Here is a 25,289-nt window from a genome sequence, read left to right on the forward strand (position 1 = left end):
AAAAAGTTGCATTAATTGCAGCTGCTGGTGAAAGGATCTGTCATCAGACCCAAAAATCTGTCAGTGACTTTTTCATTACTTAATTCTTTATTCCAAATAATGGCAAATTCATTAAACCATTCTTGAAAGAGATTTTTGAATAGATGTCAAAGCTCTGTACCCTCCATAAACCAACATATCACCTGGAAATTCTAAGAAAATATGGCAAATAGTAAAACAAACCCTTTCCTCCAAAAGCAGCAGAGGGTTGTGTCAAGAACAAGACAAAAGAAAACACAACAAAAATTAATACTAATTTAAAACTAAATTTTTATTTGAAATAAAAATTGTAACTAACAGGCAAACTGTTGGGGATAGACAGATGGTTTGGACACCTTCAAGTCAAACCCAACCATACAAATATGCTTGCTGGTTTTAAGCTCTGTGTTATGTTTTAAAATCTGTTTAAACCCTCAGAGTCCATAAAACAGCCCCTATTCTTAGAGCAGTCGCAGATCTTCGGCACATCCCTGAAGTCACCCGAGGCCGATTAAATTTCCGTACAGACTTGTGACACTCCAAAATAGCAACCTGCCTTTTCCTTGCCATCTCCCCAAAGAAGCCCAGGAGCACAGACCTCCAGAGACCCAGAACCACAGGTCAACAGCAAAGCTTCAGCAAATCTGGGGTTTTCCTTCCACTGAGGAGGAAAGACCGAGTTCCCAAAGTTTCCATCAGTTTCACAGAGCTTGCAGGTTCCACAAATGCCCTATTTTGATTATTAAACATTTTTTTTACTTAAACCTATGGAAATGTGAATCTTGAAGACAGTTTAGGGAAGTTCCACTGAGACAAGTGACAGGGAATTACAGGGAACATTCTTTGAACACATTTTTCCCTACTCTCCTTAAAACTTTGGGAATGCATTTATTAAAAAAGAAAAAAAGGAATACAGAGACCTGATATCCAGATGGGACATTGAACTCTGACAGGCCCTCTCCACAAAGATATTCCTTCTGCATTTCCAGCTTACTTGGCAGAACTATGCAGCCCTTCCTTTGAGGAAAGGGCAATGCCATTCCCATAGCGCAATTCCCAAGGCACAGGCCCTCTCATCCATGACCAGCTGGCAAACGTGGCTTAGTGGGATTGCACAAGGCCTGGATGTCCCTGCTCCCTGCCCAGGGCATTCCCACCGGCTGGAAAAGCATGGCAGGGTGACCCAGGGCTCTGGAGCAATGCTCCTTTTCTCCAGTGCAGTGAATCCTGAGCGGGCAGCGTGGCTCGGAGTGGTGCCATGAAAGCAGGGAAAAATCCCAAGTTCAGCTCTCAGCAAACTCCAGGAATGCTGCCTTGGAAGTGCCATGGGCACCCCTCAGGAAAGGGCACAGAGAGCAGCTCCTGCCAACCTGTGGATATTCCATCTCCCTAATCTCTCTTCTGGATAAATCCCCACCTCTTCCTGCAGACCGCCCTTAGCAAATCCCTGGTATTTCAGAGATAAGAGCAATCTCCACAAGGAATGGGTAAGGAATGTTTTGGGTTGAGTAGCAATCCCTTCTCTCCAACACCAGCTGGTTTGCCCACACATATCCTCACTTCCCAGGCCATCTGGGAAGAGTCACAACACTGAGCACACTGAGAGGAACATGCCAGCAGGGACTGCCTCTTCCTTAGCTGCAAATTCCACGCTTTTTGCACAAGAAGGTGGAAATAATTCCGACAAACACTGCCATTAGCCTCTAGAGCCACTGCCACTCCCTCTTTTTTAGTTATTTTCTTATTAATTTTAACATCCTGAGCTCCACAGATCTCTGCTGCCACGCCATGACCTCGGGAATTAATATCATATCAATTTGCTGGCAACGTGAGATTATTAGTGTGAGAGATAAAACACATTACTAATCAAAAGGTGACATTAAAGCTAATGAAATCCAAATTAAAGTAAGGCTTTGAAAAAGCAATTAACCCACTGAGTCACAATGTGGTGGCAAAAGTGCATCTGGCACCTCCCTACACCCTCAAATCAAGACTGGATGGACATTTTCCTGGAAAATCTTGTTTGGCTAAAGACAAGCTATGAAATACCTGCAGAAATTTTAGGAGAACATCACACACAGTATCCTACTAAATGTCCCCAGAACAAGCAGGGCTTTGTGTAAAAGCTCCTGCTGAAGGCACACAGACAAGAACAATCCAAGGTGCTGGAAACAACAGGGAACATGTTCCAGTGACTCGCCAGGAAAACTTGGCATTCCCAGCTCCCCACTAGGAAATCAGTTCAGGGATAAGTGATACAGAAACCATGGATCTGCCTCAGAAAGCTTCCTCCTGTTCCCTTCCCTTGGCATTTCCTAATGGCAAAAGGAGCTGCCAGGTTACGTTGACTGAGCAGGTTCCCACAAGGGAGTATTTTCCAGTTCCAAGTCATTTATATGGAATAAGACCAGAAATATTAGCACAGAAGTGGTTTTCCAAAGTTCCAAACAGATTTTAAAGAGCAGGAAGCCAGTTAGGAAGTCCCACCTTTCCCAAGGACCACATTTACATCAGGAAAATCACCTCTGCAAATTAAACTACTCCTGGAATGATTTCTGTGTCCACAGATCCCAAATCATCTCATTTTCCCAAAAGGAGCGAGCCACAAGAGTAACCTTATCCCTAATTCCTGAACTCCAAAGAGAAGGTGCATTCCATGTTTTCCTAAACTCAGAGGGCAGCCACTCTTAAAAATCTCCCTTTCCTGTGGCCACCTCCACAGCATGAGAGGAGTCCCGAGGATCACAGGAAGAAAATCATTCCCCTGGATCATCTTTATTCTTGGACACGGTAGGAACTGAGTCACTGCCAAAGGATACTCTAACACATACAGGGCAAAAGTAACACAAGGAAAAACTCCCGGTTGCCAGCACTAGGGAAAAGAAAATTGGATAAATAGGGAAGTTAAGCAACACCCCTGTCCATGCTGCCCTCCTGAAAAGGAGCCCCTGACACAGGGAAGCTCCTGAGAGAACAAGGCACACATCCAGGTTTCCAAAGGAGCAATCCCACATGGCCACACTAACTGCACTACAGCGTTTACCCTGGGGTGACAGCCACCAAAAGCTGCAACGAGGCGAGATTCTACAGCAAAACCAGGTATTTCAAGGCTTCACAAAACAGCTGGCAGGAGCCACCTGAACGAGGGAGTAAGGAAAGGACAGCTTTACCCATTTTCCATTTAAAGGTTGGCACTGGGATCCCGCGATTTGCTCAGCCTACAGGTGGTGTGCCCGCCGGGAAAGGTCCTTTTGTCCCCGAGACCACAGTGTCCCCGCAGGGAGCCAGCAGCATCCCAGTGTCCCTCTGCAGCTTGCACTGGCAGGAATGTCACCTCCTTCATCGGGATCAACACCCTCGGCTCCGCTGCTGCCCAGATTGGCAGGGTGAGAGACAAGTGCCCTCCCCTCCCACTCGTCCATGCCAGGCTCCAGCCAAATCCCATCGCCCTCGGCTCAGATTCCAAACCTTCAGTGCCGGCTGGGTTTTCTCCACAGAAAGGGAACGCGTGTTTAACACATGGAAAAACACCTCTGCCGACACACATGCATGCTGCTGAGGGGATTTATGGAACAACCCCAGCGAGGCTGGGATTTAGGAGCACTTTTCCAGGTATGAACACACCTCTTCTGCAAGGACTGAATTTAACAAAAAGCTGATTTTCTCCGCTGGCCCAACACCAGCAGCCGTGAGTTTCTGCACCCGTTTTATGGACTGAGACACACAAAAATGCACAACGCCTGCCCAGCAGGAGTGGAGCACAACAACCTCAGCTTTCTGCCAGGATCACTGGGAGGAAAAGAGGAAAAAAGCCTGTTCCAAGATTAAGGGACAGGAGAGAAGGAGGTGGAGTCCATATAAACCATGCTGATAACTGGAATCAGGCAGGAATGCTCGCCTGAAAACAGAGGGCTCTCAAAGTGCTGGAAAACACCTCCAAAGCACCCACCAGGCAGGACAAGCTGTCGGGCTCAGCCCTAAAGGTCTTGCTCCCGGAAAAGCGGGGACCAGGACCGGGAGAAGAGGAGCCACTGCCAAAAGCCAGCCCTGAATTCCCGTTAAATTGCCAGGAAACAATTAGCGGTAGGGCCACACCAGGGAACCACTTGCAGCTGATTCCAGCGCCGGTATCAGCGACAGCAGAGGCACGTAAACAGCAGATAACGGGGAGCAGATAACTCGGGTATCCCATTCCTTGGGGCCCCCTCCATATCCCATTCCCCAGTCCCTCCACATCCCATTCCTTAGGGACTCCCATATCCAACCCCTTAGGGACCCCCACATTCCAGCCCCTCTATATCCCATTCCTTAGGGACCCCCACATCCCATTCCCCAGCCCCTCCACATCCCATTCCTTAGGGACCCCCACATCCCATTCTTTGGGGCTCCTTCCATATCCCATTCCTTAGGGACCCCCACATCCCATTCCCCAACCCCCCCATACCCCATTCCCCACGGCCCCCCCGGGCCATGCTCGGCGTCTCTCACCAGAAGAACGTGTTGGTGCCGTCGTCGTACACCTCGGACTCGGTGCTGCGGCGGAGCCCGGCGCCGTCCCGCTCGGCCCCGGGGGCGCCGCCGTTGGGCTGCGCGGGGGGCGGCGGCGGCGGCTGCTGCTCCTCCAGCGCGGCCTTGCCCACGTTCCCGCCGTGCGCCCGCCGCTCGCCGCGCCTCATGGCGGCGGGGGGCACGGGGCACCGGGGGTGGCGGGGGACGCCCGGGGGACGCCCCGGGGACGCGGGCCGGGGCCGGGGCCGGGGCCGCGGCCGGAGGGGCGGGGCGGGCGGGGCCGCGCGGCGGGAGGCGTGACGCGGCGTGCGCACGACCCCGCGCCGGCGCGTGCGCGGCTTGGCGGGGCCCGGGGAGGGCGGGGCCGGGCCGGGCCGGGCCGGGCGTCGTTCCCCCCCGCCCCCCCGTTGCCGTGGCAACAGCGCGGCCTCCCGACCCCACCACGCGACCGCCAGGCGGCGCTCTGAGGCGGAGCCGCCGCCCCTCATGTAGGGAGCCCGGGCCCCTCAGGGAGCCGGAGAGCGGTAATTAAACAAAATGTCTGCGTTCCGCGCAGAACCCTCAACAAAACGCCGGGATAAAAGTGTCCTTTGCCAGGCTGCCGTGCGGCTCTCGAACACCCCGAGTTGGGTACCCCATCCCTGATGCCGTGGCTGTCCCGATTCCCGCGTCTTTGTGCGATGAAATGTTCAGTATCTGTTAAATGTGTGCGTTTTGCTGGCGAAATAAAATGTGTTTTGCTTGGCCAAAGTTTTTGTTCCCACCCGGAGGGTCTGGCCAGGGCTGGGGGTGCTCGCAGGGTGCCACTGTGCCCTTGGATCTGAAGAATTCTAAAATCCCTCAGCCCTTCCCAAATTACCTTGGTCAGGCTCCTCATCCGGAATGTGCCACGCTGATCCCGGACGGCAGGCAGGGAGCTCCGGCTTTCTAGAAAGATCTTGGCATGGCAGCAAGCTCCAGGAATACTGTGTGGAGGGAAGGCAAAGTCCTGTGGGAGCAGAGAAATGAAACAGGGAAGGAAATTAGTGGAAACATTTACAGGATGGCAAATAATGAAGACAAGCTTTAAAGGTCCCTTCCCACTCACAGCTCTTCCATGGTTCTGTGGAATGTTGAAAGGGGGCAGGGTTAGATGGGACATTTGGAAGAAATCCTTCCTTGGACGGTGCTGAGGCCCTGGCAGAGGTTTCCCAGGGAAGCTGTGGCTGCCCCTGGATCCCTGGAAGTGTCCAAGGTCAGGCTGGACAAGGCTTGGAGCAGCCTGGGATAGTGAAGGTGTCCCTGCCCATGGCAGGGGGTGGCACTGGACAGGCTTGCATGTCCCTTCCAATCCCAAGCACTCCAGGATTCTGGGATTCTGTGGAATTACGGATCCGGCCACAGGAGGGCAGGAGCGGGCCGGGCGAGGAGCGGGCAAGCGCCAGCTGAACACAGCGCTGGGACAGGTAAAGGACATCTCTGATAAAGGACATCTCTGTCTGCGGCACAATCCCCCCTCCGGCCTAAAGCACTCTCCTGCACATCCCACTATGATTCTTGAGAACTGGAGGGCACTCACCTCGTTCCAAGAGATCGCAGAATATCCCGAGTTGGCAGGGATCCATAAGGTTCGGCCAGTCCAGCTCCTGCCCGGACACCACAACAATCCCATTATGTGCCTGAGAACATTGCCAAACGCTCCTGGAGCTCCAGCAGCCTTGGGGCCGTGACCATTCCCTGGGGAGCCTGCTCAATGCCCGACCACCCTCTGGGGGAAAGCACCTTTTCCTAATACCCAATCTAAGCCTTCCCTGCTTGGAATGAGCACACAGTACTTTAATTACAAGCAGGGTTTCACCCCAAGCCACATCCTCTGCTCTAACATTGACTGTAGCTCCAGAGATACCCACGGATCCAAACAGATGAGGATTTGGGTGAAAACACCCCCAGCTTTGAGAGAACACAGATATCTGCTGCCATTTTAGCACCATCCTGATTCAGTGCCGCCCTGTCCAAAAGCATTGCTGCCAGGCAGAGGGTGGACAGGCAGCCTCTATCCAGCCGCAGTGGTTTCACACACAAAACCCTTCAGCAGTCTCCTCTCAGGTGGGAATTACCATCTCCACATCCAGCCAGGACCAACAGCTCAGGGAGCACTCCTGGAGCTTCCCTGTCAGTGCTCAGTGCAGGTAAAATTGCTGCCCAAAGCAGCTGGAGTCCAGTGGGTTCAGGTGTGTGACCAACACAGCAGCCACAGAGCTGATCACATCCTAAATAATTTCCTCTGCTCCCACGGGGTTCACATGGCTCCATCCCCAGTTTCAGCTTTTCCTGCTGCCGTATTCAGCCCCAGTCACCCGAGAGCAGCAAATGCAGGAGGGGAGAGAAGCACTGGAGGAGGAACAGCATCAACTTCCTCACCTGCCTTGCTGTAAATGCAGCTAAATCCCACCCAGGCAAAACCAAATTCCTCCTAAACAGGAGCAGCAGCAGCATGGTCTCCTCTGAGTGCCAGGAAAGATCCTGCAGGGGCTGGATACACCTCAGCCAGAGCTGACCTGCAGGCACAGACTCACCTTCCCCACTGGCTGTGACATCCGTGGGCTTTGGGAACTGCCGCTGGGTGCATGATCTCCTGGGCTGTCCAGAGAGCTGAGCCCTACTCAGGGAGGAGAAGCAGGAGCACGGGAGGAGTGCCACAGCTGTTCCTCCCACAGATAACCCCATTTCCCTGGAGCACAGCAGCGCTCCCATTGCAAAGGCCTTTGCCCTGCTGGAAAGCACTGCCTGACAGGGCTTCACTCTCTCTGGGTAAACACACACACTCTCCCAGAGATACAGCCTGTTCTCTGCTCCCAGCTCATGGATCACCCCTGGAAGGCTAAAGGTCTGCCCACACCTTGGTTTCACACACAGCAGGATATTGGGAAGATAACTGTTTTATCCCCCCCAATAATCCCCAGGTCTGGTTTGGCACCTGTTCAAGGCACTTGGCAAAGCCACAGGGTGATGGTGGCTTAACTGGGAGCGCCACTCTGGAAACGCTGGCTGCCTTTCCTAGCAGAACACAGCTGGATTACCACCCCCAGCACTTGGTTTATTTTATAGCAGCCCACAGGAATGCTTTTGGAGGGCACAAGGGAATCCAGAGCAGTTATTGACCCTCCTGTTATTCCCAGGAAATGCTCTTCTTATTTGTAAATGAAAGCAACAACCTCCCCACCCCTCGAGAAAACAGGCAAGATCTGGCTTACACACAACCTTTTCACTCACTTTTTATAATAAGAGTTATTCTCTGTTCCAAGCCGTAGGTCCAGATGGGAGTTGATTCTTTCCCCCTGATCTGCTCAGGTGAGACCCTACCTGAACTTCTGCAGCCAGCTCCAGGGTCCCAGCACAGGAAGGACATGGACCTGTTGGGGAGAGTCCAGGGGAGGGACACCAAGTTGATCAGAGGGATGGAGCAGCTCGGCCATGAGGAAAGGCTGAGAGGATTGGGATTGCTCAGCCTAGAGAAGGCTTCAGGGTAACCTGATTGCCCCTTCCAGTACCTGAAGGAAGCCAGCAAGGAAGCTGGAGAGGGCTGGACAAGGACCTGGAGTGACAGGATAAAGGGAATGGCTTCCCACTGCCAGAGGGCAGGGTTAGATGGGATATTGGGAAGAAATTCTTTCCAGTGAGGGTGCTGAGGCCCTGGCACAGGGTGCCCAGAGAACCATGGAAGTGTTCAAGGTCAGGCTGACAGCACCATTACACATGGGAAGAAAACAGCACCCGACTCCCACAGCTGTTTTACCAACCAGTGAGGTGTCAAGAGGAGATTTCTAGAGCTTTCCAGAGCTCCTGTTAGTATCTCCTTTTGGCCAGTTTATGGCACCTCTGGGGGATGTCACAGGGTGCCACACACAGCGCTGGCACCACGAGGGGCAGAGGGGAAAGCAGCAGCGCCCTGGAGCTGGCAGGAGGAGCTCGGCACTGTTACCTGTGTGGGGCGGTTCTGGGCTTGCCACTCCTCTGGGCAAGGGTGAAGGGCAGCTCCCTCACCTCTTCCCGATATCTGCCCACTGCTAGGCACAGGCAGCTCCCTCCCAAGGCAGGCACGAGTGCCACACGGAAGTCACAGCACCACTCGGTGCACATGAGACCTCTGAGACCTCGGGCCAAGGAGCTGGGGAAGGAAACCACAGCCTGAGAGAGGCCAGGAGCCTCCAGCCCATCCTGCACGCCAGCCCTCTCCTCAGGGATCTGCCCCGAGGGGACAGAGGGGCACCGAGGAAGGCTCTCCACTTCACCATGCAGGTAGGAACAGAAACTGCCCTGATATTCCCAGGATTCTGCTTTTCAGCAGCTCTGAGCATCTGTGGCTTGGAAACACAGGACACACTAACCTCTAATCTCTACCACTCACCTGCTTTCAGCCTTTAAGGTACAAAATTCCTGCCACAGGTGTGTGACAGGGAAAGCAGAGTGTGCTGCTGGTCCCATGCACCATCCCAAGGTGCAGTGGGGTCACACTGGCCCCCCATGTTGGTCCCAGAGCACGGATCAGGGAAGGATGGTATGGATAGAGCTTATGTAAACCTAGGAATGAGCAGAGGTGACAGCCCCAGGCGTTCCAGCAGCACCTAGAATACAGCAAGGGCAGAGGGGGAGCTGTGATCTTTTTCTTCTCTAATTTGGAAGAAAAGATGTGGGTTTTTTCCCTGGGGAAAGCCAGGCAAACTCTCCAAATTCAGGGCAGGTAGTAAAGGTACAGCTCTGTCTGTGCAAGCAAAGGCTGTCCCACTTCTCAGCAAGCCATGGGCTAAGGTGGAAGTGCTCCAAGGGAAGCTGAGTAAGAAACATCCTGGAGATAAAACCAATTTGATCATCTCAGTGTGGGTGAGGGAACCACCCAACCCCACACCAATCCACGACTGGAAAGGAAAACAAGGATGCCAGATCCTATCCAGGTCCTTGTCCCGAGTTACTCACACTGGTGACTGTGCACACAGCCCAAGGGTGCCTGTGGCCATTCCCAGAAGGAATTCTCAGGGCAGTGGGTAACCTGGCCAGGGACAAGGACCAGTGGTACACCTTGGAGGCATAGAAACCCTTTTCAGTATGGATATTCCTGCTTCCCATTGTGCCAGTCACTTTTACACCTTTGCACAGCGGCACCTCCACATCCTGTTCCACAGGGCAGGAAGGAGTGAAACTGAAACTGTCCTTCCCAAGAGCAGGGATAGAGCCCAGGGTTCATACAACCACTGCAGAGCCCAGGTGGCCTTCCCTGCACCTGATCCCACTGCCCTGCGAGGCCAGAGCACAGCACCACTGTCAGACAGCATCCCTAATTCCCAGGAAAAAACAATTACTTGTGAGAGTAGCAGTGATCCTAAGTCCCTGCCCTCTGAGGCTATCCCTGCCTTCCCATCAGGGACTGCAGCAGCAGGACAAGGGAGATAGCTTCAAACTGCCAGAGGGCAGGATTAGATGGGATATTGGGAAGAAATCCTTCCCTGGGAGGGTGGTGGAGCCCCGGAATAGATTTCCCAGAGAAGCTGTGGCTCTCCCATCCCCAGAAGTGTCCAAGGCCAGGCTGGAAAGGCTTGGAGCAACCTGGGCCAGTAGAAGGTATCCGTGCTCATGGCAGAAGGTGAAACTGGACAGGCTTTAAGGTCCCTCTCACCCAAGCCACTCTGGGATTCTGGGATTCCATACACACCCCATATGGCCCCAAAAGCAAGCTGGGCACCTGCATGGCAGCCTGAGCCCCAGCAGCCACTGGGATGAATCCAACATCCCGTTTGTGAGCCCACCTTGGTAACCCTCCCAGCCTCCTCCCAAGGAAGTGGATGGGCTGGCTAGGATGCTCAGATGCCCAAGCAGGACCATCCCTACAGGTGTTGGAGTTGGGAGCCACCTGGGAACAGAAGGTGTGATGCCAGCAGGTCCCTTCACCTCATCTTAAGCTTTACTGAGGACAGCAGCAGCAGGAGAAGTGTGCCAAGGTGGCATTAGGAACACCCCAAAATGTTCCCATACCCAAAGGATGCTTCCCCTCCACATCTATCTGCAAGATCACGGGTGGTACTGGCAGGGAATTGCTGCAGGATGAGGCTGGTGCACATGGGGGCTGAGAGAAACCAGCCAGGCAGGAATGAGCCAACACAACACTGGAGAGTGTGCCAGGCCAGATCCATGCCAGCATCAGAGCACTGGCAGTGGGCAGATCCCTGAGAGGCTCCCACCCCCTCTCCTGTGCCCAGAGAGAGGCTCAGACTGGGATACAGGGAACTGCTGTACCCATCCTGCCCCCCACACCTGGCTAGAGCAGATGACAGCACCAGAATCCTGGTGCCTCTTGCTGTGATCTGGGGTACCTTTTATCCAAGAGAAGTTCTGTCTCTGGTTACAACAGCACCTCTGGGGGACAGCATCCCTCTTCTCAAGCCTTCCCACTTCTCATTGTTGTCAGTCAGTCTCCTCACAGCTCCTGTGCTCTGGCTGATCCATGTGAGCGAGCATCTGGCAGAATATCTCAGCCCTTTCCTCATCCCGGCCTCTCTGCCCCCATGGCCTCATTCTCCAGTGAAAGTTGCACCACCATAGCTCTGCTGCCAAGATTACAGCTGGAGGAACTCGTCTGGCTGGCTGCTCTTTTAGGTCACAGTGTCTCTGGTGACACCAAGTGACAGTATTCCCATCCTTGGAACTCCCATTCCCCTTCCTGCTGCGGTGCTGCATCACCTTCCCTCGGGAACAGCGGCGTAACTGTGGGGACACACCACAGATCACACCAAAGGGTGGAAAAACCCCCACAGGGGCAGCTGATGGCTCAAGCTGAAGGAGAGCAGGCTTAGATGGGATACTGGGAATAAATTCTTCCCTGTGGGGTTGCTGAAGCCCTGGCACAGGGAAGCTGCGGCTGCCCCATCCCTGGAAGTGTCCAAGGCCAGGCTGGAGCAACCTGGCCTAGTTGAAGGTGTCCCTGGGGGGACTGGATGGTGTGAAGGTCCATTCCAACACAAACCACTCCATGATGTTTGCTTTGTGCTCCCCCACATCTGCACCCTTGGGTGTCTGAGTGTAATTACCTGTACCCAGGAAGGTGGGAGCTGCACAGCTGCTCTCTCCAGAGCCACTGACACACAGGAGGAGAACAGGCAAAAGCCAGAGCTCAAGCAGTGCTTGGACAACACTCCTAGGCACACGGATGCTTGGGGTGGTCCTGTGCAGGGCCAGGAGCTGGATTCAATTATCCTTGTGAGTCCCTTCCAACTTAGGATACTCTATGATTTTATGATCTGCAGCTCATCCTCCCCTCTCTGTCCCTTGGCTGCAGCCTGAGGTATCCAACAGGTTTTCCAAGGAATTTTTTCACCTGCTTTCCTGTAGAGTTGTGCCAGCCTCCAAGTGTCTGTGCTCCACTCTCCCTTTACCGGAATTTAAAACTACCTTCCCCACCCTCCCCAAAAAAACCCAAAAACCTGTGACCTATCTGACAGGAACAACTGACAAATGGAAAAGGCTGATTAAAGTCTGTAAAATCCACTGTAGCATGAAGAGAGAGGGTGAAAGGTAAACATTTCCCAGTGCAAATATCAGGGCATCAGGTGAAAGAGCTGAGAGAGGTTTTTTCTCCTGGTCCAGATCCCTCACAGCCCCAGGGCACAGTTGGGCATGCTGAGTTCTAGGGGAGGCTGCACACCCTCCCAGGGCAGCAGTGCCTGCAGCATTCCTAAACACAAATCCCTGGCTGGCTTGGCCAGACCCCAAACTGGTGATCAGGAGCATGTGGGAGAATGTTTCACACAAACTGCTCTTGCCTTCTTCCCTGGGCATCTCTTGGAGGCTGCTGGAAGAGGAAAACACAGGATCTCCCAGGGAGCCTGCTGAAGCCTTCCCTTCACTGGTTTTCTTTTCACCAGGATGAAATTCTGCTGACTCCCTGCAGGGAATCCCCTGCTGAGGACACAGACTCCTTTGCCTCCCCGGTAAGCTCTGCTCCTTCTGCATCTGCAGCCCAGCTCAGAGAGGGGACAAATCCACATTTCCCCTGCTCATTCCCAGCTCCCCTCCACACAGCCACAATGGGGGTCCAAACCTCTAAAGGCTGGAGCTGGGAAGGAGAGCTCTCAGTTTTCCATCCCTAATAACTCCCTGCTGGTTTTGTGGGCAGAATGAAGATAAATGGGATTTTGTCCTGGTGAGTGACATCCATGAAATGGGCAGTGAAAAGGAGATCAAGAGGAAGAAGTTCCTGGATGAGTTGAGCAAGAAAGGCTTCACCATCAAGGTGAGAGGCTCTGGGAGGAAAAGGCAGGAGATACTTGGCCTGACTTGGGCTCCTACATCCCAGGAAATGGGAGAGGCCTGAACCATTGAGCTGTTCACTACATCAGAGCTGGAAAATGACCCACTTGCTCAACCAGCAGAGAAAGACCCCAGCCCCAGGACTCACACAGCCCCCAGCCCTTACAGCTCTGGCTCTTCCCTGCCTCTCTGGCTCTGTTTTAACAGCCCTTCTCTTCCCCTCACCAGAAAATTGAGGACACAAAGCTCTTTTATGGAGTCCGTGCCCCGCCGCACATCTTCTGGAAATACCAGTGTCTCCTTACAAACCCCAACAGCAGGCAGCAAAACTCCAGTGCCTACCAGGACGTCCCAGTGACCACCAGGTGGGTGCTGAGCTCATTTCCAGCCTCCTGCAGTCACTGTTCTCCACACCAGCATCCATTTTCCAGCTCAGTTCACAGCTGTCCCAGACTTTTCATTTTCCACAGAACCTTCCTTTGCCTCCCACGTGCAAACCTAATGGCTTCTCACTGCCCACATTTCTCCTTCCCTTGCTTCCCTGGATTTTAGTGCACACCTTCTCACTTCTCTGCCCTGTTTTCCTGAACCACACAACACAAGTCTGTATCCCAGAGCAGCCTTTAAGCAGAGTTTCTCCTTGTTCAGGATTCGGGTCGTGCACTTCATCCTCCAGAACACTGTGACGTCCGACTTAGGTAAGGGAACGGGGATCACAGGGGTGATGCTCAGCCTGGATCTGCAGGAAGAATCCTGCCCAAGAATCCTGGGCACTGGCATCCCAGCTGCCTTGCCATCCTGGGGAGAGCAGAAAAGGGGGAGCTCAGACAAGTCAATTTGCTGCTGCATTCAGAGGCTGGGAGATTTGGACTGCAGGAACCAGCAGTTCCTCTGTTCTGTCTCCCCAAAACCCTAAGCTTAACCCTGTCCCTTCTGCCCTGCTCCCAGAGAAGCTGCATGACCTGATGAAGAAGAAGGTGTTTGAGGCAGCCTTTCCCCTGCACAAGGTGAGGCTGGGCACACAGTGCCTGGGTGGGAAATCCAGGAGAGATGGAGGAGCAGGGTGTGGGTGACTGGGGCTGCACCAAGAGCTCACTGGGTGAAGGGCACAGCAAAGCTCCTGGCAGCTTCCCAGCAGCTGGGCAGGGCACTAAGGCTGCCCTGATGTTCCTGCATCCAACCAACTTCTCTGCTCTCCAGAAAGAAGAGATAAGGGAAATACTAAAGAAGAAGTGGGCTCGCTGGAGAGTTCTATTTAAGGAACAGCCAATTGAGCAGATCAGGTAACACAGGCACAAGAGGCAGATCTTTCTAACCAGGAGGTCCCACTTGAAACCCAGAGAGCTCAATGCCCTTTGCCAGGTTCCTGCATTGTCTTAAAAACCATTAGTTTGAACCTGGCTCTTCTCAGAAGCACTGGGCTGCCTCTGCAGCTTCCAAAGCTCTTAGCCTGAGGGTTATCCCTGTGGCTCCATCTGCTAATCCTGCAGCATCAAACAACCCCCTCGTCTCTGAGGACTGTAATGAACCTGTTTGGTTTCCAGCCACATTCAGAAGGCAGAAGAGGTGGGAATGGAGCATCAGTGCTGCACAGCCAGCCCGAGGCTGAACTCGGGGCAGTAAAGGCAACATGGGGCTCCTACAACCACATGAAATCCCAGGAAAGAACACAGCTCTTGTTTCTGAAAACTAACTCTGTGGGCAGGGGAGGGAGGGCAAAAAGAATGTTACTTTATAAACCTGCCAGAGGGCTCAGGTAGAGAGGGGAGATCTTACAATAGAGGTGCACCTCTGACAGCTGGCACAGGATACAGGGCTCCAAGGCCCTCAGTAGGTAATTTCTTATCCATGACTCCAACCTGCTCTCCCCACCATGAAAACTGAGATATTGCCACCATGGGCATTTTCTAGTGACTCCCAAAATCTGATCTCCTTTCTGGCTGCAACTCCCACCTCACCTTTTCTCCTAGGTGCTATTTTGGAGAGAAGGTGGCCTTGTACTTTGCCTGGCTGGGCTGGTACACCTACCTGCTGATTTTTGCTGCCTTGGCTGGGCTGGCAACCGTGGCAGCTGGGGCTACTGTTTTCAGCTCCAGCCAGGTGAGGTAAGGCCCTTGGGAATGCCAAATGCACATCCCATCCAGCTCTGCAGGTGGCTCTGAGGCACCCTTGTCCCCCTTGGCTTCTCTTCTCCTTTCTTCCAGCAAGGAGATCTGCGATGCCAACAACACCATCATGTGCCCGCTCTGCGACCAGAACTGCTCGTTCTGGCTCCTCTCTGACACCTGCACCTATGCCAAGGTAGGGAACCCCCTTTGCAGGGCAGGGTGAAGGTAAAGGATGGGGAAACACTCCCAGCTCATGCTGTTCCCACATCACTAAAAAGAAGCCCCACCCCAGATCGTTTTGCCCTCCTGTAGCACCTTTACCTGTCTCGGGGGAGATGAGCATGCCAAGACCCCAAGGTACCACAGCCCCTGCACCTCAATGCCCCATCACACTCTTCCTTCCTCTCTTGCAGGTCACTCACATGATTGATAATGAGGCCACGGTGGTGTTTGCCATGTTCATGGCCATCTGGGGTAGGTGTCCATGCCTGGGTGCCCAGCACACGTGGTTGGGAGAGGGAGTAGAAGTTAGAAAAAGGAACACCAACTCAGCTTCACCTTTGGGAGGGGTTTATATCTCCTCCACTTCCAGACACAGCAAGAGACAAAACCACCCTGGTGATATCCTCCAGCTCCCCAAATATTCCTTACCTGAAGCCTGTCCTACCTGAAACTTCTGCTCAGCATAGCCTCCCCAAAGGCACCCAGCAATTGTCCAGCAGCTGCCTATAAACGGCCACGACCTCATATTTGCTGTGGGATGATGGGATCCCATCACTGCCTTAGTTACAAACCCATCTGGCTTTTCCACAGCCCGTTCCCTGACCAGCCACCTCGGGAGTGGGCTGGGTGTCCCACCTGAAAAGCCATGGCACAGTCCTGAGTGTGTCCATGGGCTGGATACAAATGTCCATCCTTTTAACATAAGGGTGGTTGGAATTGGAGAGGTGTAGCCTTGCCAGGGAGAAGTGCAGGACACCTATTCCACCTGAAAAGTGACTTATCCCAAATTCCCTCTGGACACACTAGACCAGGCCAGTGAACGCTCACCTGCACCATCCCTGTTCCCTCACTGCTGCCTGTCCAGGGCCCTTCCAGGTCACCAAGGCACAGAGGGGACTGCCTGTCCATGGGCCAAGGGCAGACCAGGCTGGTTTGCCATCAGGTTGGATGTGATGTGACTCTCTGGGACACAGAGGGGTGGCATTCAGAGCCATTCCTAAGTGTCACTGCACTTTCTCCTTCCCAATCCAGCCACTGTATTCCTGGAGCTGTGGAAGAGGGAGAGAGCCAATGTGGTCACCAGCTGGGAACTGTACGGGTGGGATGAGGAAGAGGTGAGGACATCATCTTTCCTGCTCAGTGCTCCCCCTTTCAGGGCAGGAGTCGCCTGGATCTATAAAAGACACATCGGAGGAGTCCCAGACAGAACTCAATCTGGCTTGGCCTGATTGTGGGTTGGGCGCTCACCCTTGTCCTGCTCCAGCACTGCTGATCCCGTATGTCCCCTGACACAAGGGGCACAAAGCACTGCTGGGTCCTTTCTTTCCCATTTTTAACTTTAATTTTTTTTATTTTTTGAAGGAGGAGCTGGCTCTGCAGCTGATCAATAACTCCCAGCATGAACCCCGGCTGTACCAGCACTCCTACCTGCGCAGTACCATCGTCCTCATCTTGGCCCTGCTGATGGTACGTGCCAGCTGACAACGGGAACGTTTGGTTTAAGGGCACATGGACAAAGGAGCAAAGGCACAGATCAGGTTTTTGGGACACTTCCATGCCTATCACAAAGATCCTGGGGCTTCCTCATGCTCACACCTCACTGTGCTGACAGCAGGGGCCATGCACCTTTGGGAACAGGGGCTGAAGGCTCTGCTCTTGCAGCGAGGATCAAGGCAGTGACATGGAGAGCAGGAAGAGGCAAATCCCAATGCACTTGTCCCTGCTGTGGGTCAGTGGAGACTGGCTCAGGTGGAGACATAGAATCCTGGAATCACAGAATGTTAAGGCTTGGAAGGGACCTTATCTAGTCCCAAGCCCCATGCCATGGGCAGGAACACCTCCCACTACTCCAGATTGTTCAAGTCCTTGAACACTGCCAGCATTGGGGCATTCACAACATCCCTGGGGAGCCTGTTCCAGTATCTCCCCACCCTCACAGGGAAGAATGTCTCCCTAACATCCAGCCTAAATTTCCCCTCCTTCAGTTGGTACCCGTTACTCCCTGTCCCATCACTACACGAACTTGTCAGCCTGCACCGAAGGCCCTGGTTTGCCTTTGAGGCCTCCTCCAGGGCCCTCCTGAGGGCACCATCGGGGCGATGGAGCACTGCCCTGGGTGGCTCCTGAGCCCTCCCGTCCCTCCCCACAGATCATGGTGCTGATTGGCATTGCCCACGCACTCGTCATCTACCGGGCAATGGCCGTGGCGGTGTTCACGCAGAGCAACACGAGCCTGCTGAGCAAGCACGCCGACATCGCTGCCGTGATGACGGGGGCCGTGCTGCACTACCTCACCATCGTCATCATGACCAAGGTGGGGAGAAACACGGCCTGCCTGGCAGCATTTCCCCATGGCCATCTTCCCCCCCGCTCATCGTATCCCTCTGTCCTGCAGGTCAACTGGAACGTGGCCCTCTTCCTCTGCAACCTGGGTAAGGGAAATGGGGTGTGTCCCACCTGCAGCGCCCAAGCCAGCCTCCCAGCCCCTTCCCTCCCTCCACCAGCACAAGGCAGTTCCCAGGCAGCTCCAGACAGGGGAGCACGCAGCCCCCCAGCACACACTCACCTGTGCCCACATGCTGCCCCCAGCCAGCTTTGCAGGGACAGTTGCCCTACAAGGCTGAGACCTGGCATGAGCAGGAAGCCACCCCAGCTCCAGGAGACGTCACAACATGAAATTCCTCTCAGCTCTAAGGCCCTTTCTCCCTCAGCTCATGGCTCTGAGGGACCCCCCTGCTCGGCTTGACTTACCTCCCTCAGAGGGCTCAGGTGGAGGGCAGGGAAGACTTCATGAGTGACAGATGCCCTTTGGACCTTCAGAGATGTGGTGGCACCCATGGGGGAGCAGGGCAAGGTCCCACTGCTCTGACCAAGCCCCTGGGCATTGTTCCCTTTCCTAGAGAAACCACGGACCTTCTCTCAGCAGGAGAACAGCTTCACCGTGAAGATCTTCCTCTTTCAGTTCTTCACACACTTCTCCTCGCTCATCTACATCGCCTTCTTCCTGGGACGGTGAGTGGAGAACACCGGGCAGCCAGGGTTTGGGATGGCTGTTCCTTACTCTCCCCAGGGTGTACGGACAGCCCAGCCCCTCCGCCCTCCCCACCAGGCACAGGGACCCCATCTGGGACTCAGGAGGGCCATGACCCCATGGGTGTCACTGTTGCTTCCTTGCTCAGGGTCAATGGCCACCCAGGGCACTACGTGCGCATCGCTGGCCACTGGAGGCTGGAGGAGGTGAGGCACCCACTGACCCCACAAAAAACCCCTCCTCTTCCTTTCCCTACTGCCCAGGGAGCCTCTGGGAAGCTCAGCTTTCTCCCATAGCACCTTCCAAAGGGTGCCTCGGGCCCACCCCCCCTGCTTGCAGGGCACTACCCCTGTCTTGTTGTCCCCTCCAGTGCCACCCTAGCGGCTGCATCACCGACCTCTTCATCCAGATGGCTGTCATCATGGTGCTCAAGCAGACCATCAGCAACATCATGGAGTATCTCATCCCGTAAGCTCCCCACAATGGCACTTTCCATGGAGAGGAACGCTGGTCTTCTTCCTTTTCCCCTTCCTCCAGGGATGTGCTGGCAGCAGCCCAGCCCTGCTGTCCTCTGCAGGCAGCCACACAAATCCCTCTCTCCCACTGCAGCTTGATATCCCACCAGCTACGGAAGAAGAAAAAGCACCCCCAGAGGAGAAGTCTGATGTTAGGAGAGGAGGAGGAGGCAGAGGACCCCTGCAAAAGGCAGTGGCTGAATAACTATGAACTCAACGAGGTCAACGTCTTCAGCTTGTTCAACGAGTACCTGGAGATGGGTATGTGGGGCAGATCCTTGGCTGGGGAGTGATGGATGCCAGGGAGTCCATACACAATCAAGGAGCCACAGTTCCACACCCAGCCCCGCTCTGAGAGCCTGGGACACCAAGATCATTCCCAAAGGAGAGAACAAGAAACTATGCTAGCCTTTGGCCCTGCCTCAGACATCCTCCCCCTTCAGGGCCATGGCTGTAACCCTAGGGGTGTGCCTGTGCCTGGCTGGCTTAACTTTCCCCACAGATCCCACCCTCTGATATGGCTATCTCCCCTTCCACCCCTGCAAACCCCTCTGACCCAAGCCACAAAGCAGGACAAACCCAAGCAGAAGGGGACATCCCCTCTGTGGTGGCTCCACACCAGCACCTGTGTTTGCCCTCCACAGTGATCCAGTACAGCTTCACCACCATCTTCGCGGCAGCCTTTCCCCTGGCCCCGCTGCTGGCCCTCGTCAACAACGTCATCGAGATCCACATGGATGCCATCAAGATGATGCGGCTGCGCCGGCGCATGGTGCCCAGAAAGGCCAAGGACATCGGTGAGAGGGGTCCTGCCAGCACCAGCCTGAGCCCCCCACGGCCATGGGACAGCACAGGGAGAGCCATGAGTAGGAGAAGGACAAGCTGCTTAGACTCTGCCAGAGGCTGAAGCACAGCTTGGAGGCTCCTTCCTTGACCCGGCCATGCTGAAGCTGTCCCTGAGCTGGAATGGTGGCAGTGAGCTGGCAGAGGGACCTCACTGGCTGCTCCTCTCCCACAGGGATCTGGCTACAAGTCCTGGAGGCCATTGGCATCCTGGCTGTCATCGGGAATGGGCTGGTGATCGCCATCACCTCCGACTTCATCCCCGTGCAGGTCTACAAGTACATGTACAGCCCCTGCACGAGGGAGAACCACACCAGCATGGAGTGAGTTCAGTTCTGAAACAGTTCCTGACCACAGCATCCCCACAGTCCTGTCCCCACAGCCGTGTCCCCTCCTGCCTCAGTGCCACCACTGCAGGAGCACAAGACAGCTCAGCTGTCCCCCAGAGCAAGGTGGGGGATGAAAGGGGGAGCAGGGGAACATTCCCACATGGCCTCATCACATCATCCCTGTGGTGGGTAAACTGACTGGAAAGGGCAGTGTGTAACACTGGAGAGCTACAGGATTCCCAGGATGCAGGCACATGCTCTCTCCTGCCCTCTCCCTGTTTCTCCAAGCCTTGGCTGACTGACCCAGTTCACTCAAACTGGACAGAAACCTCTGAGCCCTCCACTTCCACCAGGCTTTGTGAAAGTGGCCAGTGAGAGCCCCAGGTGAGTTCTGCTTCCCCAGAACAGGAGGTACAATCTGTGCTCAACCCACTCCTTCCCCGCAGCTGCTCCACCGGCTACATCAACAACAGCCTCTCCGTGTTCCACATCCAGGACTTTGAGCCCCACACCAAGGTGCTGCCAGAATTTAAAGGGGAGCGGATCAAGGAGTGCAGGTAAGAGCAGCCCCCTGCCACCCCCTGTCCCTCACTGTGACACCCAGGCCAGAATGGAAGGGCCTGGGCTGGCACTGACGGAGCTGTGCTGCAGGTACCGGGATTACCGCAATGCTGACGACTACACCTACACCGTCCAGTTCTGGCACATCTTCGCAGCCCGGCTCGCCTTCCTCATCCTCTTCGAGGTGAGCACCCAGGGAGGCAGGAGAGGGCTGGGAAAGGGGGTGGATCTGTGCCTCGTGCCTGGGCTGGGACCCCCTGACTGCCTTTGCTTCCCACAGCACGTGGCTCTGTGCGTGAAGCTGATCGCAGCCTGGTACATCCCCGATGTCCCCCAGAGGGTCAAGAATAAAATTCTGACGGAAAAACACAACAATCTCCGTGATGAACTGAGGTGGGTAATGCCCTGGAAGGTGCCAGGGGTTGCCAGGTTTCAGGATCTCTCTGCTCTGGAGCCCTTCTTCCTTCAGAAAAAGAAAAGCCCCAAGTTAAAACAAGAAGCAATTTTGACCAGGGAAGGACTTGGTCTAATTTTTCTATCTAAACTTTGTTTAAAGAGAAAGGATTAAGTATTTCTGCAGGAAACAGAACCATTGTAGTGGTCCCAGTGCTGCTGTCCCATACTGCTCTGGGAAGGGCTCAGCCTGACCCCTCCCCATGGCCACCCTGTCCCAGCTGCCGCCCATAATCCCAATGGGAGCAGATAGTGGGGTTCAGGAAACACCTGCATCTCTGCTTGGAAAAAAAAATGTTTGCTAAGGAAGGCAGGAGCCTCCCTTGAAATAGAAAATGTCAACCCCCTCCCTCCAAATTATTATAATTTTGAAATTAACGGCCTCTGAGGCAAAGATATGGGAACAGGAGTAACAGTTCTTTACTAGGAAAACTAAAAATACAAATGTCATAGTACAAAAAAGAAAACAAAGCTCTCACAGGGTCAGAATACGACCTGACACCCTGTGGGTCAGGGTGCTGGTAGCAGTCCCATTAAATGGAGGCCACAGCCCTGCTGCAGTGCCAGCTGTGGTTCCTGTAGAATGGTGGAGTTTTCCTCTGAAGGTCCAGTGGTGGTGTAGATGGACGTTGGTCTTCCTCTGGGAATGCAGCGGAGAAGAAAGCTGCTTCTCTGGGAATCCAGTGGGGAAAAGGGGGGCTGTGGTTTTCTAAATCTCTGATTATATCCAGGTGGGAATGCTTGGCTCCTCCCCCTGGGCAGAGCATCTCCCAGTGGGGATGATGTAATTTTATCAATCATGCAGTGAGTTTCAACGGCCCATTAACAGAAGATATTTCCCAGAGGGGGGATTGGTTGTGGAAGAGATAAAGAAAAGTGCCCAATTAACAGAAGATAACTGCCCCACCTCTAACAGATGGCAAATAGAATACACACCCCCACTAACATCTTTCAAACTAAGGCAACCTGTCATGGTTTGACACTGGCCAAACTCCAGGCACCCACAAAGGCCACTCACTCACCCTCCCCTGCCACAGCTGGGCAGAGGAGAGAAAATATTAGCACAGGGTTAATGAGTTAAGGACCAGAAGAAAACACTCCAGGGGCAAAACAGGCTCAACTTAGAAATACACAGTGAATTTATAACTAATAAAATCAGAGGAGGATAATGAGAAGTAAAATAAGCCCTTAAAAACACCTTTGCTTCCCCCAACCCTTCCCTCCTTCCCACCGACAGTGCAGGGGACAGGGCATGGGGGTTTTGGTCAGTTCATCACCTGAGGTTTTCTTCCACTGCTCAGGGAGATGAGTCCTTCCCCTGCTACACCGTGGGGTCCCTTCCCACAGGAGAGAGTTCTCTGCAACCCTCTCCACCACGGCTCCAATCTCACGAACAGGAATCCTCCCAAAACTGCTGCAATGTGAGTCCGTCCCCACGGGCACACAGTCCCCCCAAAGCTGCTGCGGTGTGGGTCACTCTTCCATAGGCTCAGTCCTTTAAGGACAGGCTGCTCCAGCTTGGAAGCAGGGCCCCCTCTCTCCACCAGGTCTCCCCTGGATCACAGCCTCCTCCAGGCATCCACCTGCTCCAGCCTGGGCATCTCCTCCACGGGCTGCGGGTGGATCTCTGCATCCCTTGAGGATCCCCATGGGCTGCAGGGACACAGCTGCTTCACCATGGTCTCACCACAGTCTGCAGAGGAATCTCAGCTCCAGCGCCTGGAGCAGCTCTTCCCCTTCCTTCTGCACTGACCTTGGTGCCTGCATGTTTCCCTCACATGTTCTCACCTCCTCCTCTTCTCTGGCATGCAAAAAAACCCTGCGCCCTTTCTTTGTTTTGATTTTCTTCTTAAATACTTTATCAACATCTCCATCTCTAAGTGGCCCAGCCTTGGCCAGCAGCAGGTCCATCTTCAGAGCCATCAGGGATTGGCTCTGCCAGACAGGGAAGCTTCCAGCAGCTTCTCACAGAAGTCACCTCTGTGCCCCCACACTACCCAAAACCAGGCTGTGCAAAACCAACCCAACACCACACTGTCACAGCTTTCCATCTCTGCCTTCCTACTGACTGTGGGATTTCCCACAAACAGGGGCTCCCCACCAACAGCCTGTCATTCTTTCTCCATCTATTTTGGGGAAGAGGCCCCATTCCTACTGGGAGTGTTTTCCCACACCTCCCAGCTCAGACAGTTCCCTTCCCGACAGCCTCTCTCCTCTCTCCCCAGCACGGCAGAATACTCCACCGAGGTGTAGCCACCGCTCACCAAGGAGCAGGAGAACACGGACTCGAGCCCCTTTCCCAGCCTGGCAGTGCCAGCAGTGCCGGATGAACCTCAGGACACGGTGCCACATGTCCCACCTGGGACTGAGCTGGGAAGTGGTGACTAGACAGCGGCTTCCCAGGAGCAGGCTGCTCTCTGACTTGGGAAGGAGGATGCTGCGGCAGAGCCGGGATGTGCCTCCCCGGCACGGGGAGTGGCTGGGACAGAGCCATGGCGCTGGGGACAAGCCCAGGGGCAGCACCAGGATTGCTGTGCCGCAGGACATCACCTGGGCCCTCGTCACTCACTTCCTTAAGCACAGGAAACACCGCTTACCTCGTTCCAGGCTCCCTCTCCAGCCCTTTTGTTGCACTTTGGCCTCTTTTTCCACTGCCTTCCGTGACCTCCTCATTCTCGCACCACCGGGGCACTTGGGTCCCTGTTTCCCCGAACTCCTCCCCGTGTGTCACGGCTCCCACACGGCTGCAGCTCCGCCCTGCTGTCTCCATGGACGGGGCTCCACGGTCACCGGGAAAGTGCCGCTGTTATCTCGCCTTTAGCTCCGGGCTCAGCCGGGTCCTGAGAGCTGTTCCTGGCTCAGCAGCCACCAGCCATCGGTAAATAAATACAGCACCATCGTGGACAACTGCCTGGTATTGCTCCTGTCTTCCTCCTCTGCCACCCCAAATCATCCCCCCAAATCCTTTCCTTGTCTTAGTGGGGACAAAATCACAGCAGGTGGCAGCTGCAGTGCCCACTCTGAGGGTTGTGTGGGAGCTGGCTGGTGGGACACCAGGGTTTGGCCATGCACAGTGAGAACACAGCCTGGTAAACATGCCACGATAATGGAAATATCTGGGGAAATGGGGAAAACACAGCAAATCCCAAATGATAGGGTTATCCCACCTTTTCCTTTAGAGACATCACTACTGGCTGCCCCCCCTACTCCAGACAGAACGAGTTTGTCTGCAGCAGGAGCAGGGTGACACCCCAGGACTGGACAGGTGCCACAGCTCAGGGGGCTCTCACAGGGGACCCCAGAAGCAGAACTGGGGGGCAGCCCCCTCCTTTCCCACCGGTAGTGGCCCCAGCCTGGCTGGACACGACCCTGGCACTGCCCCTGTCCCATGAGGGTCCCGCCACGGACACTTCCCGAGGTGTCAGGCCAGGGGGCTGTGCCCTGGAGGTGACACAACCCAGGCAGGACTTAACCAGGGTTAACTCAGCCTCAAAACTTCACTCCCAAGAGCGAGGAAAACCACAAACAAGCCCACAGGGAAGAGAAAGGAGCTTGCTGAGCCCTCAGGCTTGTCCTGGTTTTGCACCATTGTGACCAAAACTGGATCTGCTCCTCCATATAACTTACCTACCACAGGGATAACCCTGATGGACAAGAAAGATCTTATCAGCTCTTGGTTTGCTCCCAAGCCTCCCCACACCCCTGCCACCCTTCACCATCCCACAAATTCAACAGATTTACACAGGATTTTCCAGCTGAGGCATCACAGTGTCCATGAGATGTGGGCAGCCCTCAAAAAAAGGCTGCTCCAATACCTGCTGCCCCAAACACACACAGCCAGTGGCTGCGGGGACCAGGAGCAGGGCATTCTCCCAGAGATGCCAGCAGGGATCTGTCCCTTTCCCTCCCACAACAAGCCAACAGCACTGGTAGCTTATATCCTAAACAGTGAGGAGTCTGAGTCAGGGTGTTTCTCCACGGGAACAGGCCCAGAGTCCTATCTGTGACCTGTACCTGTTTATTTATATATACATAGTTATTCAATATACATCTACGTATATTTATGTATTATTAAATATAATTATGTATATATGAAAATACATACACTGGTCCCATGGCCCTCTTCTCTTCTTGGTGTCAAATCACGGACTGGTTGATGCTTTTCTGGCTCAGGCTGGTGTTTGTCCAGGGGCTGCTGGTGCTGCTGTGAGCACATCCATGATCCATGCCTGGGGCGTGCCGAGGCTCTAATCACCTCCATGCTAATTAGCACAGGGAATATCTGCTGTCCACAGTGGCCACGGCCGGATCTGGCTCCCCACGGCCAGTGCCAGCTGGAGCAACCACCTCCAGCACCAGCTTCATCTGGCAAAAAGGCTCTAAAGGCACGGAGAGAAGGAAAGGGAGGAGAAGGAAACAAACA

At 54.3% G+C, this 25,289-nt stretch overlaps 2 protein-coding genes across 2 annotated transcripts in view; one reads left to right on the plus strand and one right to left on the minus strand.

The window, feature by feature from the left end:
• PTDSS2 (phosphatidylserine synthase 2) overlaps positions 1-4,821 on the minus strand; it is a 30,365-nt gene extending 25,544 nt beyond the window's left edge. The window contains exon 1 of the mRNA XM_030950104.1: positions 4,507-4,821. Within this exon, the coding sequence (XP_030805964.1) occupies positions 4,507-4,694 (188 nt within the window). The 5' untranslated portion in view covers positions 4,695-4,821. The remainder of the gene's footprint in view (positions 1-4,506) is intronic.
• Positions 4,822-8,799: 3,978 nt separating this feature from the next.
• ANO9 (anoctamin 9) lies at positions 8,800-23,119 on the plus strand. Its single transcript, XM_030948996.1, has 24 exons — positions 8,800-8,805; positions 12,420-12,485; positions 12,671-12,787; positions 13,033-13,169; positions 13,453-13,502; positions 13,753-13,811; positions 14,005-14,087; positions 14,775-14,909; positions 15,009-15,105; positions 15,326-15,386; positions 16,167-16,249; positions 16,497-16,601; positions 17,284-17,448; positions 17,530-17,566; positions 18,035-18,146; positions 18,314-18,371; positions 18,536-18,633; positions 18,775-18,941; positions 19,325-19,477; positions 19,699-19,846; positions 20,299-20,409; positions 20,504-20,597; positions 20,694-20,806; positions 23,092-23,119. Exons 1-24 carry the CDS (start codon positions 8,800-8,802, stop codon positions 23,117-23,119), a joined length of 2,283 nt encoding a protein of 760 aa, XP_030804856.1.
• Positions 23,120-25,289: the final 2,170 nt, after the last annotated feature.

Source organism: Camarhynchus parvulus, chromosome 5 (genome assembly GCF_901933205.1).
Source record: "Camarhynchus parvulus chromosome 5, STF_HiC, whole genome shotgun sequence".
Classification (NCBI taxonomy): Eukaryota; Metazoa; Chordata; class Aves; order Passeriformes; family Thraupidae; genus Camarhynchus; species Camarhynchus parvulus.